This window comes from Dysidea avara, chromosome 7 (genome assembly GCF_963678975.1).
Source record: "Dysidea avara chromosome 7, odDysAvar1.4, whole genome shotgun sequence".
In the NCBI taxonomy this organism is placed as follows: Eukaryota; Metazoa; Porifera; class Demospongiae; order Dictyoceratida; family Dysideidae; genus Dysidea; species Dysidea avara.
Window position 1 is genome coordinate 28,544,810 of NC_089278.1, and position 23,301 is coordinate 28,568,110.

General features: G+C 38.6%; 1 protein-coding gene across 1 annotated transcript in view; it reads right to left on the reverse strand.

Annotated features, from left to right (window-relative positions):
- LOC136260530 (uncharacterized) overlaps positions 1 to 23,301 on the reverse strand; it is an 83,965-nt gene that overhangs the window by 55,283 nt on the left and 5,381 nt on the right. The window contains exons 2-8 of the mRNA XM_066054298.1: positions 18,440 to 18,595; positions 10,860 to 10,976; positions 8,759 to 8,857; positions 6,935 to 7,036; positions 4,630 to 4,728; positions 2,889 to 2,990; positions 80 to 178 (exon numbers count right to left, since the gene is read on the reverse strand). Coding sequence (XP_065910370.1) covers positions 80 to 178; positions 2,889 to 2,990; positions 4,630 to 4,728; positions 6,935 to 7,036; positions 8,759 to 8,857; positions 10,860 to 10,976; positions 18,440 to 18,595 — 774 coding nt within the window. The remainder of the gene's footprint in view (positions 1 to 79; positions 179 to 2,888; positions 2,991 to 4,629; positions 4,729 to 6,934; positions 7,037 to 8,758; positions 8,858 to 10,859; positions 10,977 to 18,439; positions 18,596 to 23,301) is intronic.

Here is a 23,301-nt window from a genome sequence, read left to right on the forward strand (position 1 = left end):
TAACACCAGTTACCTTTTTAATGAATGTCACACAGTGAAACACAATTTACATCTAAGTACACATTAGTACATTACTCACATTGTCAATATGGTTGATGTTTGCTTCTTTTTCTAATAATTGTTTGAACACACCCACGTGTCCAATAGCAGCTGCATATTGAAGAGGACTCCGTCCACTCTATAAAGGAATAACATGTCATAACTGTATAGTGATACTATAATGTATAGAGATTAAAATACTTGTACAATCAAATACACTTTCACACTAGTAAACAATGACACACTCGTACGTACATGTACACAAGTACAAAAACAACAAACACTCAACACTACAGTATACTACTGTAATCATCAGTCACCGTTTCACTGGTTTAATGAAAACTTTTAAAATTGAAGTTCTAATAGAACAGTCAACAAAGTAAATTGAAACTAAAGTCACTTTATTACTAAACAGACGTAATGTTTAGTGGCCATGAGAATTTTCTTTGTCATGAAATCACCCAACAGTGTTTACCCTGCACCTTCAAGTGCATTAAATACCTCTACATAAATTCAATTACTGTTTCAGTGATTTTTATTGCATTTAATGTGTTGTTAAGGCATTAAACATTGCTGTAAAATTCTAGAAAGGTACGTAGCATCCAACTGTGAAATGTGTTCATTTATGAGTACATACTGTAGTAACTGGATAGGCTTAGTGATTACCATGCCTCACAATACAACCCACCCACTTTAAAGTGTCTCCTCAGCATTGAAATCGGGTCACTACTGCTGACCCGGATAGCAATCTGGGTCAGACCCGAATATGACCCGGATGTAACCTGAAAGTGAGGCATGCACCAAGACCTACATTTTGAGTGTTCAACTAGCACATTAAGCACAATGGTGTCTATAATTAACAATGTTAGTCACTGGGCATAGCTCCACTTACGTTGCAGAAAGCAGAATACATTTCTTGTAAGTGGGTGTGGCTTTGTTATACCTAGCACACTGTAAACACAAACAATGTAACACATTACCAATATAAAAAGGGCGTGGCTCACAAAAGAAACTGGCCTAGACCGCATCTCGTATGACAACTGATTAGTGGGCATGGCTCCACATAAGCCTACAGGCAGCCGTGAGTATGGTTTTGTGCATACCTATAGACTTTAATATCACCAATAAATGGGCGTGGCTGCATGTATGGTTGCAGAAAGTCACGTCCGATAAATGAGCGTGGCTCACAAAAGAAGCTGGGTTCCATCAGGATGATGCTCACAATGTCCAAACTATGTTGTGACCTAAAGCAGCTGCTACTACTGTACATGTGCTAGGGAGTTAGAAACCAGTAAGCAATCTTTTAAGAACCACCCTGATTCATCATGTGTTATATAGTTGTACAACGGAAACGAGTGCTCTGCGTGATATAAATGCATGAGCGTGAGGGCTGTCAGGCCCGGAGGCAAGTGCATTTATACAGGCAGAGCACGAATGTACGCTGTAGAACTAATATGTACCACTCACCTAATAGGTGGGGAGAGTCTCACAAGACAGCTGTAACACTTATAAAGGCCAGGTTCATAACATCGATTGTGGGTAACCAAGCCGAACGTTTTGATGACGTTCCCTCTACAGTACTGCAGCCACCTGAGATAAAGCTAGTACACTATGGCTTATATCACTAACCTGCATTCGCTGTTCGATTCTCATCATGTAGTGCTCAGCATTCCAGTGTGATCACTCAGTCGCCATATAGACTAAGCGCCAGACTAATCGCAATAGTGATTTCTTGAGCGAAAAAAAATCAGCTAATAGACGGTTTAAGTAAACAAAACCAAACTACAAAATGATACTAGTCTAATTCTTACTATCCACACTGGCTAAACTCGAATCTGGTGGCATGACAAAAACTGGTTACCACAATCGAATGTAATGGTGACCATTATTTAGAATATAATAGTTTTATTGAGTCATTGTCAAAGTGGACTACAGTTTAACCTGGGCTCAGATAGTACCAAACTAGTAAGGAGTATAAGTATGTTTATATATATGCAGAATAGAGTTGTGGCCACCTCGTTGTCTTTTTAGATCGCTATTGGCTGCTTGGTAAACATTATACGTATTGGTGACGCTATGACCCAAAATTGACCTTTACATGTCAGGCTATAAAAGAATTCCAGAGATCTGTGAGGTTCCTTTCCACCTATTAGGTGAGGTTTCGTAGTGGTCTGGGCTGCCGGCACTTGTGCATTGCTGCACAAAACCGCAGCTAGTGCAATATCTGTAAATTGCACTGCAGTCAGTGCATTACAACTTATTATGCAGTCTACAAAACCGCAAACAGTGCATTATAGGTTATAATGAACTCCCTGCGGTCTGCAGCAGTGCAATATACAAATTATGGCACTGGTGGTGCCTTTGAACTGCCCACACAAAGTGGTACATTGTACATATGTATACACATAACACCAAATATGATGATTAAAAAATTACCGCACTATTTTTGGCAGAATATTAACCAAATGTGTGTAACAATTTCTGATTTAATGGAATGCTTCAAACTAAAATAATACTCAACTAGAACTGTAAAGGCACATAAAATAATAATAGCAAATCAAATACTTGTAGATCAAATTATCTTTGAAAGAAATTGTTGTCTTGACAAATTGTCTACTGTTTAGAAGCAATTAATTTACACACATAATAATTGAAGTGTTTACATACACATCAACCAACACCAACTAATGGATAATCATCTGATCAACAACAATGATATTAACTTTAAACATGAGATGTCCAATAAGAGACATTAATTGTGACTACAACCATCACTTGCGTATATTACACTAAAGTGTGTTAGTGGTACATCAAAACACTTTATTATTATACAAACAGTTTATATTTACTTTGTATACTGTATTCACATCTACACCATCGCTGAGTAGTAGTAGCTGAACTATTTCTGTACTACCTCCACTAGCAGCATAAGCTAATACACTATACCCATACTGTGGTAATAAAACACATCAACATCACTATTATACCAACTATACCATCTACACCATACACTACTATCACCTACTACCTATACACACTACAAGTTACATCAACACCAGTGTGTGCATGGTTCTTGTGATATAACAATAGTTCACATGGGCCCATGGATGGTTAGTAGTTTGAGACCAGACAAGCGTCAGGACAAGTGGTCACCACACAGTTGATTATTTATTTTATTATTACTGCACAGACAGAATCACTGATATGTCCAGGGGACCAGCCCGGAGTATGTTACAAAAATCAATAGTTACAACATTTAATCATGTAATTTAACTAAAAATTGTTCAACACTGGGAGATTTGATTGTTTCAACATGTAAGTTATTCCAATAATTCATTGTTCTGGGAAAAAGCTGAATTTTGTATGAATTGGCTCTTACTATAAAGGAGTGAATCAGATGTTGGTGGTGTGTAGGATATAAGGTGGTGGAAATATGTGACCGGGCCTGCAAAAATAGGGCATGTGGGCACATGACTTTTACCTACTTTTTTCAAAGTTTCATCACTCATAACATGTTGTACTATTATGCTATGGCACTGCAATTTTCAGCTCTTAGTAAGCATTTAATTGACATCAGGATGCAAGTTACAGAATGGAAATATACTATTCCAATACTGAGATATGACCTGTAGAGTGATGGAGTGTAGTTTGTGCCCACATGCCCGGTTTTCGCAGGCCCGGTCATATTTGGAGAAATCTTCAAGGCCAAAGGATCATTAATAGAACAATTTTAGTCTTGAAATCATATGTCGATGTGATAAGGCAGGCCACTTAAGGTCTTCAAGCATAGCTGTAACACTACTATTCCAGTTGTAGCTGGTTAGTGTTGAGAAAGCAGATTGGACATCACACATAACACAGTACAAGAGTATAGCTGGTGTGAGTGGAATGAACAGGAAACTTCTACACAATAAGTTTCATATACACCATGGCACTTGCTTTGCCTCTTCAAGCAACTAGGTCAAAAACACTGTACAATAAATTAGACCACGTAGGGTATTTATTGTAACTAATTAGCCCTTTAACTACTTGTCCACATATATGCACATAGACAATCAGACAGTTAATAAATAATAGTTGTGGTGGTGTGAATGTCAACATTACAGAAAGGGAAAATAGCAAACTCTAAAGTTCAGTATAACCAGCCTAAGCAAACAACAACTACGTAGCTGGTTACAAAGATGTCCTACACTCCATAGAACTATTCCATATAGTTTACTTATAGTGTCACAACTGGCTTTCTTCATGATTTAGCTACCCTAGTTTTGGTGTTGCCCATGCATACACCGTATGTACTTATTCTGTCATCTCCACCTGTATACCCACCCATGTATAACAATTGTGAACAGGCCTGTGATAATGGAGCACGTGGACACAAACTACATCCCACCACATAACAGGTCATATCTCAATACTACAATAGAATATTTCCACTCTGTAACTTGTATTATTTACTCAAGTAAATGTTCAATGAGGACTGAAAATTGCATGGCAATATGTCACTATCATTTTAACACCAGTTACCTTTTTAATGAATGTCACACAGTGAAACACAATTTACATCTAAGTACACATTAGTACATTACTCACATTGTCAATATGGTTGATGTTTGCTTCTTTTTCTAATAATTGTTTGAACACACCCACGTGTCCATTAGCAGCTGCATTTTGAAGAGGACTCCGTCCACTCTATAAAGGAATAACATGTCATAACTGTATAGTGATACTATAATGTATAGAGATTAAAATACTTGTACAATCAAATACACTTTCACACTAGTAAACAATGACACACTCGTACGTACATGTACACAAGTACAAAAACAACAAACACTCAACACTACAGTATACTACTGTAATCATCAGTCATGATTTCACCGGTTTCATGAAAATTTTTAAAATTGAACTTCTAATAGAACAGTCAACAAATAAATCAAGTACCTTGAAACTAAAGTCATTTTATTACTGAAGAGATGTAATGTTTAGTGGCCATGAGAATTCCTTTTGTCACTCAACAATTCTTGTCCTGCACCTTCAAGTGCATTAAGCACCTCTACATAAATTCAATTACTGTCTCAGTGATTTTTATTGCATTTAATGTGTTGTTAAGGCATTAAACATTGCTGTAAAATTCTAGAAAGGTACGTAGCATCCAACTGTGAAACGTGTTCATTTAAGAGTACATAGTAACTGGATAGGCTTAGTGATTACCATGCCTCACAGTACAACCCACCCACTTTAAAGTGTCTCCTCAGCATTGAAATCGAGTCACTACTGCTGACCCGGATAGCAATCTGGGTCAGACCCGAATATGACCCGGATATAACCTGAAAGTGAGGCATGCACCAAGACCTACATTTTGAGTGTTCAACTAGCACATTAAGCACAATGGTGTCTATAATTAACTACGTTAGTCAGTGGCATGGTTCCATGTAAATTTGTGAAAAGCAAAATATGTTTCCTGCAAGTTGGTGTGGCTTTGCATATACCTAACACACCGTAATCACAAACATTACCCATATATAAAGGGCATGGCACACAAAAGAAGCTAGCCTAGACTGTATCTCATAAGACAATCGATTAGTGGGTATGGCTCCACATAAGCTTGCAGGAAGCCATGAGAATAATTTCGTGCATACCTATAAACCTTAATATCACCAATAAATGGGGCGTGGCTGCACATATGGCTGCAGACAGTCACGTCCGATAAGTGGTTGTGGCTCACGATCCATCAAGACTTGACTATGATGTGTTTACACATCCATACTGTCCAACCAATTAATTTAGTTCGCATGTGATCCAATTTGGGTCAGACCTGTAAAGCAGGTTAGACAATGTGACCTGGTTGACTTGGATAACCTGAGTAACCTGACCTAGTTTCAATACTGGTCTCCATCCTCCGTCACAATGTTATGACCTAAAGCAGCTGCTATACTACATTTACATGTGCTAGGGAGTTAGAAACCAGTAAACAATCTTTTAAGAACCACCCTGGCTCATCATGAAATGTACCATACGTATACACATAACACCAAATATGGTGATTAAGAAATTAGCTGTACTTATTTTTGACAGAATATTAACCCAAAAATGTATGAAACAATTTCTGATTTAATGGAATACTTCAAACTAAAATAATACTCAACTAGAACTGTAAGGACACTTATAGAATTTTGCGTGGGCGAGATCAAAGTAAAAAGTGTACTTTAAATTTCATAAAGTACACTCTCAGCCTGCCAAAAGCTTCATCGACCACAAAGAGTACTTTATTGCACCGCAAAGAGTGCTTTATTCGTTCAATAAAGCACTCTATGTGGGCAATAAAGCACAGTTGCCCATGTGCTCTAGTGTAGGCTAATAGCCTACGGGGCTCACGCCAGTACGACTAATCACCCAAGCCGGTGAAGGCTGATAGCCTTGCCGCGCTAAGTGATCAATCACCCCAGCCAATACAAGTTATACCAGTGGATTGCTTTTATAGAGATACCTAAATGCTTCAATGATGGGTGGGAGAAGGTAATGTTGCTGTTACGTACGATTGTTAATGTAAATGGACAAGTCCTGGAGATATCAAGTCAAATACTGTACATAAAATAGCAAGTCAAATACTTGTGAGACCAAACTGCCTTTGAAAGAAATTGTTGTCTTGACAAATTTTTTACTGTTTAGAAGCAATTAATTTAGACACATAAAAAATTGAAGTATTTACATACACATCAACCATCACCCAAAAATGGATAATCACCTGATCAACAAAAATGATAATAACTTTAAACATGAGATGTCCAATAAGTGATATTAATTGTAACTACAACCATCACTTGTGTATATTACACTAAAGTGTGTTAGTGGTACATCAAAACACTTTATTATTACACAAACAGTTTATACTTACTTTGTTTACTGTATTCACATCTACACCATCGCTGAGTAGTAGTAGCTGAACTATTTCTGTACTACCTCCTCTAGCAGCATTAGCTAATACACTATCCCCATACTGTGGTAATAAAACACATCAACATCACTATTATACCAACTATACCATCTACATCATACACTACTATCACCTACTACCTATACACACTATAAGTTACATCAACTCCAGTGTGTGTATGGTTCTTGTGATATAACATTAGCTCACATGGGCCCATGGATGGTTAATAGTTTGAGACTAGACAAGTGTCAGGACAAGTGGTCACCACACAGTTGGTTAGTGTTGAGGAAGTAGATTGGACACCATTCATACAGCTGGTATGAGTGCATAGTCAGCTAATGTAAAACAACAAATGTTAGCAATTTGCTAAAAATTTGTAGTTGAAATACTCACTGTCCTATAACTTGGTTTACTGACAAATTGCTACTGCACTGTTGCATGCAAAGTTGTACATATATGCTGCATGCTGATAGAACATTGGAGTTTGCATGCTTGTGTTGAAATGTCTGTGTGGATTGAGTCACTGCATGCATCTAAAGTAGGCTAGCTACCTGCCTGGTCACTTTCACAATTGAAGCCCTGGATCAGGTCTGACCTGCTTTATAGACTATCCACATGTGTAATGGATCAATTAGTTTGTGTGGAAGTATATTAGCCTAGTTCAGCTGCAGCCCAGTTTCTTTCGTAAGCCATGCCAACTTATTCAGATCACGTGTTTCTGTTGCAGGCATATGTGGAGTCTCACCCATTTATCAATGCGTATGCACAATTCCACTATCTGCAAGTTTACTTGGAGTAATGCCCACTGAATTAGAACAAATTCTAGTCTAGTCTTGCAGCAGACAACTTCTGTTGTGAGCCACACCCACTGGCATGCATGGAGCCACAGTAATTTATAAGTAAAGTGTGTTTAAGTTTGTAAGCATACATGAAGCCACATGTAGCCTCTCAAGTTGATGTAAACACAACTGCTATCAAAGCTTCAACATGAGATATGTAAATAATATTGGTAAATTTGGTGATTTTGATGACAATTTGCCAAATTTAGGTTTTTCAGCAACAATTTAGATTTTCAACAAAGTTCATAGTAACTCAATAAAGGGCTATATCCCCATAACTAGTTGTAATGTCCATTAAGAACTATGTCCATTATTGTAACAAAATTAGTCTACCACCGCAACTACTACTAATAGAGAGTAGACTAGTATCCATGTTACCATCCTCCACATCACATCCAAGCTGGTCAGTGATCTGATAACCATACAGAAGAGGAGGGCGGACACATTTTAAACGCTATGTAAAATTATTGTTCATGTGAGCTGGATAATCAAATAATCAAAGTGAGTTTAGTGTAAGTTTTAAAATGGTGTGTTTGGCTTTTCAAATACCTTAAGGCATTATTAACAATATCATGTATATCGTATGCAATTACCTCAGCCCTTCACATGTCATACGAAGCAGCAATAAACACTGCTAGAAAATTCCTGTTGTAAGCTTAGTTTTCTTCATCACATTTTAAACTAACCATTTGTATAATATATTTTAGCAACGCTTAAGTCATGTTCACCCTCCTCTGACCATATAGTAAAATGTTGAGACAAAGAAAGCTAGGCAATCATTCTAGTGTGTACTGAAGCACATACATTAAGAACTTCTATGATGGATGACATGTTTAGGTTGGTGGGTCATCTGGGTCAGTAACACGGACCTGGTTTAACCCTGATACATATCCAACCAAAGGAGTAATACAATTTACTCACATACATCAACCAAATGATAACATACCTCATCAATAGCATTGATGTCTGCTCCTCTTTTAAGTAATTCTCTAAATACTTCGGGTTGCTTATAATAAGCAGCTATTCCAATTAATGTCATCTCATACTAAATACACAAAGACAGTGACATGTATTAACACATCATGTAAATTGTTATTAGGTAACATGGAGACAGAGTAATAAGGAAAATATAAAAGCAATTAAACAAGGAAGGTTGTTTACACCTACAGCTATACTAGTGGGCAATTAACCCCTACATGTTCTTCAGTCATAGCTGTACTATTGACAAGCTATAAGGATTAAATGTACACCAGAAATAGATTAAGGGCAGAGGAGAAACCTTCATTTAAGGGGGACTGGGGTCTAGCTTGGTGATGCCATGGCCTAACTGTACATCGACGACCAAAAAAAACAAAAAAAAACAACAACAACAAAAACAAAATAAAACAAAAAAGAGGTCACAACCTACTGGCAATAGTTGCCCTCCACCAACAATATCTCCCTATTTATAACTACACACGTAGCTTGCTACACTGCTCCTCTGAGGAATACTGTGACTGCTCTATTAGAGTATCTTGTTCTTGACTGCTCTATTAGTATCTCAAATTATTGATGCTATTGAGCTAGGCTCTCAATGACAGCTATAAATAATTTTAGGGGGAGGGGGGGAATAAGCCTCCCATAATCTTTTCCACAAGGGCTACAGCCACCCTTGCCACTCTTTCTCCGCTGCCCCTGGGATAGATGACATTTCTTGTTTCGTTGCTTTTTATTTCAATTTATGTTTCTTTTCCTTGTTTGTTTACTGTTTTGTTACATACGTAATATATGACTGGTGAACCAGTACACAATGGATCAAAGGAAGGGATGAAGCCAGACATGTGTAGTCTGATTGGTGGGCATCAGATTTGGTGAATCTACATAGTACATAAGCCTTATTCCAAATCACGTCGTGAATTGCAAATGGACACTCTATTTGAGGGGTGGTAATTATTTTGCGAATACTTGTAATTCTAAGCTCTCCAGAACTTTAGAAATATTTTCGTTGTAGTGCCTCTGCTTATTGGAGTTCAATCCATTCAACAGCATCATTTCCTAGTACATTGACTTGTCCTATCTTTGTTAATTACGCTAAATCTATATAATGAGCAAAGTAATTATGAGTGTTAAATTTGTAGCTATGTGTGTCCTGATTGTATTTATGTGTTGTGTAGTTATTATTATCTAAACCAAAACAGCTAAGCTGTAAAAAAAAGAGTGTGGCCCCCAGAAAGGCCAGGATGAAAAAAGATGTGAAATCCAAGGTGGCGGCCAAGAAATGGCTGTGATGGTAGGTTAATGGCAAAAATTTTAATTACGACAATTCAGGTGAATTTGGTGCCGAATCCTAGTCGAAGGAGGTAACACAAATTAACCTGAATTGTCATAATTAAAATTTTTGCCATTAACCTACCATCACAGCCATTTCTTTGCCGCCACCTTGCATTTCACATCTTTTTTCATCCCGGCCTTTTTGGGGGGCGCACTCTTTTTTTACAGCTTGATACATTATTCTTTATTCTTCCTTGATGTATGTTCCCACCATATAAGATATACACTGAATATCTGCACAGTGTTGTTGTTGTTGTATCTTAAACATTAAAGCAGTCATATGCCTTTTCTGGTTCTAGCGAGTGTCTGCCTTCTGTACTTTTTATCACCAATTACATGGTTGTCTTCTTCATATAAGAAAAGAAACCATACCGAGGTATTAGAGGGGCACATTTAGACAACTTAAAGTTATCTGAAGCACTTTGTGTACTGTAAGAAGTAGGTACTATAGTGAGATTGAGATACTCTTGTACAGCAGTCACGGCCACACATGTACATTACACTGTAGCTGTGATATAACTGAAGAAGTTAACAAACTAAAAATTATTAGTGAAGTATGATTCCAGTGATAAAAAGTGGTGAGACAAGAAATACAAATGATGGTGGTTATTATAGCTACATAACAAAATTCCTACTTTGGCATTGAACAGATAGTGGTAACATGTAGGGAATTTCCCACATAGTAATAGCTACCGTTAATATCAGTGTAAACAACTAGATGTTGTACAGCCACTTACCCATGGATAATCTGATGGTCCTCTTTTTTCAGTTATAAATTTCCCACTGTCTAACGCTTTGTTAATAGTTGTGATATCTCCATCACGAACTGCTTCAAGGAGTTGATCGTACTCATCCTGTAATAGATATCAATTTCATCAGTGATATCTATACTAGATATTATACAGGTGTATTAACTAGCTGAAGATTAGCCTTAAATTTATGTACCGTATATGATTGTATAGAAGCCCGGGCGTTTATTTCCTATAAATCATTTTTGGCCCGGCGTTTAAACAAGACCGACGTTAATTTGGATCCGGGCATTTATTTCTTACTAGCCACTCATTGAGAATGACAGGTGCCAGTACAAGTACCTACGAAATACGAAATCCATAGCCCATCACGTACATAAACCCATTTGGACTCCTCTGCTGGATGAAACATTGGAAGTCGGGCGGAAAGATGACAATGGCCACAATAAATATGCTATGGCTATCACCAGAAGAGAAGGCATAGTCGAACAAGACAAGACATCATAAGACTGGTGACCAGACATCACTGTATAGTTAGCAGCTGACACGAGTTTAGAACTCCTTTCAGTGCATATCATTAGCACCCCGGCGTTTAAATGAGCGCCGGCGTTTATTATGACAGTCCCCTAGCTGTACCCGGCGTATATTTGAGCCCGGCTTTAATACGGTCATATACGGTACTTGGTTTCCTTAGTTTAGTACGCAATAGAATAAAATATTTGTTTGTATAATGTTTGACTGAATGTACTATCTCAGCATGATTACTAATTAAATATTTTTGTAAGAAAAAGAAGCAGTCTAAAACAGACAACTGCCTAAGCAGAAAATATGACATTTGGTGGTTGGCAAATTTTCACTGAAGTTGTCGAATTTAAATCTGCCTAATATATGGCTAGCTAAAGAGGCTGAAAAAACAAACAAAGAGAAACCCAACAATCCAATGATTATTCTGATGAAGATAGAGCGGGCGTCTGTATTTAGCGGATCACGGATCAACGGATCACGGATCGGCGGATCACGTGATATGCATGCCCAACTCGATTTTGAGCACTGGGAAATATTTATACCCTAGTGCAACATACAGCATACTGTAGAATTTATATTTTATCCACAGGTAGGAAGCCTGAAGAGATTTCAATCGATACTATATAACTATAATAATTAGAGCGCGCGCGTATTAAAAATTTAACACACGTACAGAGTAAGATTATTTTAATTCACCTTAAAACTGAATCACTGATGTATTCTTTACACCAACACAATATTCAATAGACTAGTTCTGTATTGCAAAAACAAACGACAAAGGATACACGCCAACATATTAGAAGCCTATTCACACGTGAGTGCGCTAGCGTATCCTTTGTCGTTTGTTTTTGCAATACAGAACTAGTCTATTGAATATTGTGTTGGTGTAAAGAATACATCAGTGATTCAGTTTTAAGGTGAATTAAAATAATCTTACTCTGTACGTGTGTTAAATTTTTAATACGCGCGCGCTCTAATTATTATAGTTATATAGTATCGATTGAAATCTCTTCAGGCTTCCTACCTGTGGATAAAATATAAATTCTACAGTATGCTGTATGTTGCACTAGGGTATAAATATTTCCCAGTGCTCAAAATCGAGTTGGGCATGCATATCACGTGATCCGCCGATCCGTGATCCGTTGATCCGTGATCCGCTAAATACAGACGCCCAGATAGAGCCAACATTGAAGATAGCTGTCTACTGAGTATGTTCCACAGCTGCAGCAAGATATTTCTCTAAATCTTTATTTTTGTATGGCATCTGCAAGGCATTCTCCTACCCCTACTGATGTAGCTATCCCAGATTATTTACTGTGTACTCATGGTAACCTTGGCCTTGGATGCAGCTATAATATTCCTTCAGTTACCATGAGTATTGCTTCAGTCTTCATGACATAATCACTAAAATTCTTAATATGTATTGTGTAATTAGCACAGGCCCGAGTGAGCAAGAAGAACCATCAAATATAAATTTGTCACTTAAACACATTGTTTGATTCACCAAATATTTCCCATCATATTTTCTGCTTTTACAGTATCAACACATTAATTGTATTGTGTTATGTTACTGTATAGTACATGTGTAAATGAGTCAGTCCAAACTGTAGGACAGTGCAAACAGTCCATTGTAGCTTGTCATAGGTGCTACCTAATTTTAATCATTATTTCTCTATGTATTTGCTCTGTACCATATGCATAGAAAACATAAAAAGCTGTATGCTCCCACCATATAAGATATACTGAATATCTGCAGAGTGTTGTTGTTGTATCTTAAACATTCTCTCTAAACCATTGGATGGACGAACTCCAAATAAAACTATATAGTATACTTTAAACACTGTCAAGTACACAAAAAATTGGAATTTTCATGATCAACTAGAGTAGTTGACCGACCCTATTTGCATTATGGTATCTTGAGCACAGTAGGGATATAACACTTCTTACTGTGTTACTGTGATTTAATAGCATGCACTACTCCAGCTTGTTTCAGTACTTTTTATCTATGTGCTATGGTCCCTACTCTAGTTGAAAATTCCAATATTTAAACCAAGTGTGCCTACAGCCAGCCAAAGCATTGGATACAGCCGGCCTTGGACACAGCCAGCCAGCCAAAGGCCAGCTGGACACAGCTGGTTTACTGAAATTGTTCTTGTAAAAGTGTGTGTGTGCGTGTGGGTGTGTGTGTGTGTGTGTGTGTGTGTGTGTGTGTGTGTGTGTGTGTGTGTGTGTGTGTGTGTGTGTGTGTGTGTGTGTGTGTGTGTGTGTGTGTGTGTGTGTGTGTGTGTGTGTGTGTGTGTGTGTGTGTGTGTGTGTACCTATCTATCTACCTATCTACTTATGTCTGTCCATAAGCACCCACTTGAGCAAAATCGTTGAATAATGGTAAAAGCAGCTTTCACGTTAGAAGTAAAAGCGAAATGAAGGCTGTACTAAACTTCCACACAGGTAAACTTTGCTCTGAGATGGTTTCTTTTAGACAGTCTGAAATACGAGTGTGGCAACTCTCCTCACACTTTGTGAATTACCTTCACTTCGGGTTTTACAGGTGTTTAACAATTGAGAAATACAGTGCTAGCCTTTTACACTACCAGGAATAGCCTATCCCTTCGAGTTGTGAAGGGGGCGTATCCCCTACATACATGAACGAAAATGAAGAGCAGCTCTGAGGCTTTGCCAAGAGAATTTATGGGAAAATACACAATAGCCAAACTATACAACAGTTTAGAAGATACTTCTGTATGTAATATGTTGTTAAAAGCAGTTTGTGTAACAAACGCTTTCTTAGCAATGCATAAAAACATAATTTAAAAATTACGAATATTTCATAAATTATGAAATCTGAGAATTATGATAAGCTAATTATGTATTATTGCATAACCAAAAACCTATTGGTTAATTCCAGATGAGTTAGCCAACTGCATAACACCTGGTTTTTACAAGTAGCACAACATCAACTTGTTTATGTATTGTTTATTAACTTTTTTGTAAAATAAAATTAATATGACTGGTGGGTGAACCATGTATACCACATCAAAAGTAAAGAAATGGCACTGCACCCCCAGCTTTCAATTATCGTTTGAAAAGTGGAATACCCTTTACGCTCCGTTGTTAGCTATGTCCAACCCGTTACAGCATTACAAATCAAGAACTTTTCAAAAAGCACCTCTGCAATCGAAGTAGTCACTATGAAAATTATGGATCATTTCCATGATGAAGGGAAGCCATCTCGCATTACTACCAAATCGACATTTTTTGCTGTCAACAAAGATAAATGGTACACAAATGAGGACACTGGTAATGAAGAATACATTGTATACACTGCGGTATTCCGAAAGGCACGTGTCCAGCTGAAGCAATGTTGAACAGTGAAAAAATCAAGCCTGTTGCCTTAGCCGTTATCGAGTTATGCTTGTCTGAAGGCATCAGTTAGTCAGTCAGTAGAAAATTTTGTTCAATTTAAAAAAATTCCAGAGCAACTTGTTGAAAGCACTTTGGGTCAATATGAAAGCTAGTTTAGGCTCAGTTTTACCTAACCAATACTGCCTCATCATTGTCAGGGAAAAGGGATTTTTTGGATAATGTTACTATCGTACTGTATGATAAACACTGGGTGATGTTCACTTGTACAACTGGATCAATGATGATCATACACATCTGAGGTGTTATATGTTTATCAATTTCTTTTGCATATGATCAGCAACTTAACCCTGGCTACTAAAAACACAACTACAGTTGATGTAATGATGTCATCAACAAGGGTATCACTATTCAGTGGACTGGACTACTGGACTGGAACACTGGATTGGACTAGTGGACTAACATATATATATGTTTTTTTTTGCGTATTTTGTGGTTGGATTTATTGAGTTTTGCCCATTTGGTAGCCTGCAGCCCACTGTCTAACACTGAATACGGGAAGTGAAATGTACAAAATCTGTCTTTAATAATACACTGTTCAGTTATGCTGCTGTTCAGTTATGCTGCTTTACAGCATAGGGCTCAATACAGCACTTACTCCTTACCCTGTAATGCACAGCGATCATCCTTCCAGTTAACAAAGAGCAAGCTCAGTGAGTAGTCTTTCGTGGTCAGACATCTATTTCAACACAGGGGACGATAAGAAATTATAAACACCACCGTGTGCTGAAAAAAATTAAAGTCCCTGCAGATAAAAGACTACACAGCTTGCTTGTTGAGATTGCTCTAAGGACAACATTGTAAACGAGAAAGATGATTGCTGATTAACTATCGCTGTCACATAGCAGCATTACAGGGTATGACGTAAGTGCTGTATGAGCTCCATACTGTATAGTAGCATAACTGAACAGTAGCAAAATTATTAAAAGACAGCTTTTGTACATTTCACTGCCCATATTCAGTGTTTAACAGTGAGCTGCAGGCTCCTGAACAGCCATCAATAACTGGCGAAACTCAATAAATCCAACCATATAATGTGCAATAACGAAATTAAGTATACCAGTCCAGTAGTCTAGTCCACTGAATGGTCACACCCTCATCAACAACAACACTTTTCAAAGGATGTAATTAATGAAGGATTAATTAGTATGTATTTCATGTAGCCAGCTACTCATAAGGTCATGAAAAGTTATTTATATGTTTCTGGTTCCCTTCCTGGTTATTGTTTACTGAATGAACTGTGCAATCACCATACAGTATTCATGTCTTGTAAACACTCTTCCCTTTATAAAGATGCACTAACTTTATACATAGACTTTTTTTTCTCTATAAATCATGTAATGCTACGTCAAATACAGTGTATCACTGCCACATCAAAAAGTTACAAAAAGAAAACAAGCCTGGTGACCTGGTCAATTTTGGGGTCAGAAACATATAATTAACTTTGCATGGCCTAACATAGTTTCAACATCATAAAACATTGTTTGTAACTTTGTGATTCCCTTTGATGTCTGTGGTCACTATCCCAGATAGAAAGCTGTGGTGGGGGTACTAATTTATTAGTTAGGAACTGGTAATCTCACCTGTAGCTGTTTGCTACTTTTTAAACAAAAAATTGACACAGCCAAAAAACAAATAGCCTTACTACTAGCATACTCCCTGGTACAAGACAGACATATTGGTATTGATGGGATGGATGGAAACACTAACACTAAGACTGAAAGTGCAAAGCTTAATGGTTGTATCTCCAGTTTACCTACAGTATCTTATACCAATTCTTTACAGAGCATTTTAACATATCATTGGTGAAAACTATCACAACATCTCCCAGAAACTTGCTATACCAGTATGTCTTTAGAAACATGCTACACCCATACTTCAACACAGCATGACAACACTACTTCATACAGTAGTGACCTGATGTCAACTGGGAAACCAGCCCACCCAGCTGCAACGTCAACATCCTGAGGTAGCAGTAGCAAATGTCAACTGTTCATGTCTCACATAGTGGATATTAGTGATGCACCGATACCACTTTTTCACTACCGATCCAATGCAGATACATTTGAGGCCAGAAATGGCCGATACCAATCCGATACCGATACTTTGCCCCACAGGCATTTCTCACGAGAAACAGCTAGTAATTTAGCTTACTAAACTCATTTTGTTAATCCCATCAACTGCAGTTTGCTGGTTTTGTGGCTATCAATTACGCAAAGGTAAGTTTATGGCTTCAATGAATCTTATTTCGTGGCTTACTTCAGTTTCCACTGTACTAATAATGCTAGTAGCTGGCTTCTTTAAGGAATTCATGGCTTATAACAGCTTTTGCTCAACTCTATTCAATGCGCTATGTATGCCGCCATCTTGATAAGTAATTAAATGACGTCATTTAAAGTATGGGTTGGTATCGGACATTTTTAGCTTTACCAATACAAGTCCGATACCACCAAAATAGGGCCGATACCGATACTAGCATCACTAGCGGATATAATTGCCATATAGCCTCCTGAGGGTTACTAGTCCTTCCCCAGTAGGATTTGTCTGCACTGACTCATAGCACATGAGTAGTGCACAGGTGGCCCAGTGAGGTAGCCAGCAGCAGCCAAAGGCTTTGCTTTGCATGAGCGCATGTGTGCATGCATGTGTGCCATGTGTATAACGTCTCATTTCCAGGCTAATCTCGGTTAAACATTATTGTTTATACATGTTCTCCCAACAGCCAACATGTCTCCTCCCATATTAGTATAGCGGCACAACCAAAAAATTGTACACTTTTTCATAAAGCCATGAAACTTTCCACACAAATAGTAGTCCTCAATACATGTATTTTCAGATATAGTGCTATCGCTGATTTGACCTTTGGTGACCTTTACTGCCATTTTTGTGCAGAAAATCGATCATTTTTGTCTTTAATTCCCTGAGGCAGTAATTAACTTGTTAAAACATGGTACCAAACAAAAGATCTTGCTGATAGAAACAATTAACTTAGTTTTTATTTGAAGTCAATAAGTGATTTCATTCTTAAGTTATGAGTATTTTATTAGCTGCAAAATTTGATAAATTTATGCATAATTATCTGCCCACAGGTAATTCACACCTCAAGGGCAGTTAAATTTATCAAATTTTGCAGTTAGTAAAATGATCATAACTTTGTACTGAAATCTCCTATTGACTTCAAATAAAAACCAAGTTGTTTCTATCAGCAAGATCTTTATTTTGGTACCATGTTTTAACAAGTTGATTACTGCCTCAGGGAGTTAAAGACAAAAATGATAAACTTTCTGTACAAAATGGCCATAAAGGTCACCAAGGGTCAACTCAGCGATGGCACTATATTTAAAATTACATGTCATGAGGAGTACTATTTATGTGGAAAGTTTCATGGTTTTATGAAAAAATGCACGGTATTGCCAATTTTGGGGCTACGCCGCTATACTATATAAACACTACTGAAATATCAAAGTACAGTGACCTCAATAGTGTAAATAGTGTACTATACTAAATGCATGGCTTCACGATACCCATGGAAGGCACATGAACACTTATTAATTTATTTGCGAAATTGATACACTTAACAACCAGACTCTATCAACTGTCATCAGGTCTACACTATTGTTCACCTGGCCTTCTAGCTTAAACATTTCCTTTAATTCATCACTATCCTCTAATTCATCACTATCCTCTAATTCATCACTATCTTCTAATTCATCACTATTGTCTAATTCTGTTACTTCATCATCCTTCCTGTCTCCCAGGAACATTTCAGCATTCATTTCCTGTTATGAACAAAAACACTGTCAAAATTCTGTATAGAGTAAACCACAAGAACTGTAATAGTTTGAGTGTAAGTGCCTTATGTGAATCGATCAGTGCTGTGATTGATAAGGAATTGTGTATTCCTTTGTTAACACCAACAAATAAACGGTCTAAACTTGCAAAGTTATTTCATAGGTACATTACAAATAACATTTGGAACGTCACCCAATGTGTGTACATATAAATATGTAGTTTTTCGGGCCTAATTATAGTGGCCTCATGTATAACATACTGTTATATCATACAAAAAATTACATTGCTAACTTCTATTGCTAAGAAGTGTATTTTCTGTTGGTTGAGCATTGCGAATTAGATGGAAAATAACCTCTTTCCAGAATACACAATGCAAGCGCATGTGCTGGCACATGCAAGGGGGTATATAAATAGTGTGTGTGAACACGTGTTCTCAATTCTATGCTGTCATTTCCAAGTGTAGGCTACCTCCCACCCACCCTCCCACTGTGATTTTCCTGACTTATTGGTAGACCATGATGAAAGGCAGGGATGGCGGTCAAGAGAATGGACTTTGTTTTGCACGCAGTTGTTTTCGTGCAATTTTTGGGGGTGGTATGCACATGGTTTTTTCCGGGCAGACAGATAAAAATAAAATAATAAAAAAGCTGCTTATCTGGTTTTTTTCCCTTGGTCTCACTTGGGCACAGAGATTCCTAAATTAACTGCACTGTGCAGGCTCCCACCCTCTTAGGTTACATGCTGACTTGTATATTTAAGGCTATTGTGCACAATTTTGCTGTTGTAAGTATGCCAACGAGCTTGCTATTTATAAGTGTGTGTTTCGGTTTTCATAGTGTATATGAACTGGTAGCCACAATTGGCAGCTACACATGCCCAGTGTTGTTGGGGGTTATTGCGTGTATGAGGAAGGAGGTAGTACAGTACTTGGCTACAAAGCAAACTAAGAGAGTGTGATAAGAATACTACAATAGTGTGAAGGTGCTAACTTCATCACTGACACTTGGTACATTACAGCCTTTGGATATGTGTAACAAACGTTCAGCGGTGGCGAATACAATGAACAAAGATTCAACTCCATATGCCATTCTATCAATAAGTTATGATGGTTTATGTAAGCGCCTGTAGATTATTTTCTCGATGTCTTATGTATTGATTTATTCGTTCATCCAGCTGTCTACTGCTGTATTTCCCACACTGCTTAACTTATGAAGCTGACACTTAGTCAGTCCATTCCTCTGTCCCTGTAGACAACAAAGAACCAATAAAATGAATTTTGATAAGTGTGCGCATATCAACGGTTTTAGGTGGAGCATACCAAGAGCTGGCACAACTGTGTAAGACCATGCCTATAGGCATTACAAGCTGAAGAACTGTATCCATGAGCTTAAGTTATGAAATATAAGCTTACACCCAATGGAACATGTGATGTGCGGCAGTCCTTGAAAGAGAGACTGAAACTTTGCCTTAAGGATTTAGTATGCTATATGTAGTGTGTACACATGTATTTTCTTTCATTGTGACATCTACACATTTGCTAAGGATTTTCATCTATCTTCTGTAAATTGCTAAATCCTCACCTGATTCAGATTTTATCACAAAACAGAAGATACATAAGGGTTAAACTGACAGGGGACGGAGCTCAAATTGGGAAAAGACTACATGTAGTTAACCTTGGTTGTATATACCAGAAGAAGGAGATCAGTCATACAGTTTTTAAGGCAACCATTGTATTGCAATTATTAAAAAGCTGGAAAAATATGATTCACTAGTGCTGTCTCTTGCTGATATTAAAAATGAAGTGGAGTCTATACCACATATTAAGAATCTGTTTCAACACAGACTATTACCTTGGAGACTGGAAGTTTTTAGCGACTATAACTTGCATTGATAGTGCTAGTGTAATTATATTTGTATCTGGTGTAAGTGCCCTGCCACCACGACTCTAATAAAGTGGTCAATATTAGAACCCAAATCAGGTGCACACACTATTGAAGAAAGCAATAAACTAGGAACAAAGCATGGTAAGGTATTTGTGACCGAATCTTGGAAGACAGGGCTCAAAATAATGTTCAAGAATCAGCCAATTTCCGGTCAATATTGTATCATATTGACTGCTTAATTTATTGTATTGTGGCTGGATAAATCAGAATGCTATTGCAAGTTTAACAGCAGGTTAAACAGGGTTAACTAGCATGGCAGGTCCAAAATGCTTGCTCAGGCTCTAAACCTGTCTGACTACCCCCCTTGGTAGCATTCCTATCATTTACGCACTCACTTCAAAGCAATCCCAAGGTGTGCAAGCTCATTCGAGTAAACATGATTCAGGATTTGTTGTTCAATTCAAGCTCGGTGATACCAGGAAAGATGCATAGCGAAGAAGCCTCCAACTCCGTTCCTTCGGTTCCTGTTCCCACTTCCTCGTCACCAGAAGCCACTGCTCCAACCTCCGGAACACCTCCAGTTGCAGTTTCATTTCCATCATTGCAAACACTGTCGACCTCTACTGTGCAACAGTTAGCTACTGCGGTGGCGGACTTGATCCAGTCTCGCTGTATTCCGAGCAGCAACCCGCTGGCAGCAACAGACCCTGTCGCTACTTCCGGCATCCTCACCGGCTTCCACACCATCTACTTCCGATAAGTCATCCCAGAAACCATATTTGCACGCATCTTTATAGGTGACAACGAGAATGGGCAGCTGGGCACCCAAAAATAGCCAGCATTTTCAAAGTGACAATACGTCACGTGCTACTCTAGTGCTCGGAGGTGGTAGACGTTAAATCCCACCTCCAAAGACCTTGATGCCATCGTCGTCGCACAAGCTGGTAGACGCCAGAGTCTCTGTAAGGCTGGTAGATGCGTAGTCTCAGCCAAGCAGGTAGACGTGCAGTCCCGGCAGCGAATGTAGGAATGCACATCAAGGCTCCCCGTTGCCTGGCAAATTGGCTACAGCCGCTCAGGCTCGCATATCCCACAAGGATGAATAAGCAGATTGTCTTGCCTTATCCCACAGGTACACAAGGAGGAGGCATTGGGTTCCACTTGCCAGTGGACCCACTCCTGTCCTCTGGGCCATCCCTACCCTCGTTAGGGTCTCTAGTCGAAGATGAACCACCTTACACTTCAACTAGTGGCAGCTCTACAGTAATCAACGAGGGTCTACCACCCATCCCAACAAAACTTGTTGAGCGGATACGGAAATGGGAATATGTGGATTTGGCCTGGATGACTACCGACAGCCTGAGGGATACACACTTCAACCATCTACTGGGGGACAGATCTTAGTTTTAGACCAGGATCAGGTGCAGTGCTGCCGAAAGCAAATCACAGATATTTTCACTTGGCTAAAGGCCTTTTCAAGTTATATGGCAGTATTGACTTCTTGTGATTCAACCACTTCAGCTCAAACCACTGGTTTAGCAGCCCACCTCCATCTTATCTTACAATTGTCCCAAGAACTAGGCCCCCAGTGGATGAAGTATGACATTGACTATCGCCAGTGGGCGGCAGCACGCAAAGTGTGACAGTGGGGAGAACTGAACTTCACCATATATGGGCATTGCCTGTCTGCTCAACAGCGTTTCTCAGGTACGTCATCTCACTCAAGACCGACTCAATTTCCGGGTAACAGGAAATCATCCAACCCAAACTCCAAAGAGGCATGTTTCCGATGTAATTTCCAAGGATGATGTGACAGAGCAAGCTGCCCATACTCACATTCATGTTGACTTTGTGGAGGGCCTCACTCGGCGTCGTCCTGCTCCACAGCTCCAAAACGTTCAAAGTAGCGGAGTACTCCATGAACAGTGACTGTAGTTCCTATAGTCTTGATTATTAACACATCTGATTCATTTGTTACATAGTTGTAAGAGGGCATGATCTTGCAGGCTCAAGACTGCCCGATATTTTAGTTGTACACAAGTTATTACACTTTATGATCAGTTAATCGTTGAAATATGTGGTGGGGCTTGGACATGACACTTATGGGTTGCCCAGCCTAGAAGTCACCTGGTATCCTCCTGTTGGATAAAAATAAAATAAAAGATCTACATGATTCACACACCCATACATTAGATCCTACTCTATGCATACATATCATGCCTTAGGTTAAAGTTAGATGCTCCCAATAATATTCATCTGAAAACTTCTAATAGGAGGAGGCCAGGTGAGACCCACTTCCACCCTCTTGGGTGTGATCTAATTGTGGGTACTTGTTTCTTTGTAGACCTGGATCTTCATTCCAGTGGCTTGCTGAGGGGCAACTCATATGAGTACATGGAAGACCTGCTGGCACTGGACTCGTACAGACCACTTGCCACAGCTAACGTTCCAGAATTCATACTGGACTACAATGCCCAATTCTCGCTGAACCAGCCTGAGTGGGCAGTCCTTCTTACAGATCACCCAGATCACTCATTTGTTGCGTACATTCTGAGAGGAATACAGGAGGGTTTCCGTGTTGGCTTCAACAGACAACACCAGCTGGGTACTTCCCCTGGCAATAGGCCATCCTTAGTTCCTAATATTATCACAGAACACCTGTGGAGAGAACTATCTCTGGGTCGTATGATCAAACTCCCACCTTACATTTGCCCCCACAACTTACACACTAGCCCGATTGGAATAATCCCTAAGAAAAACAAACCAGGGAAATGGCGTTTGATTGTCGACTTTTCATCACCAGATAGTGG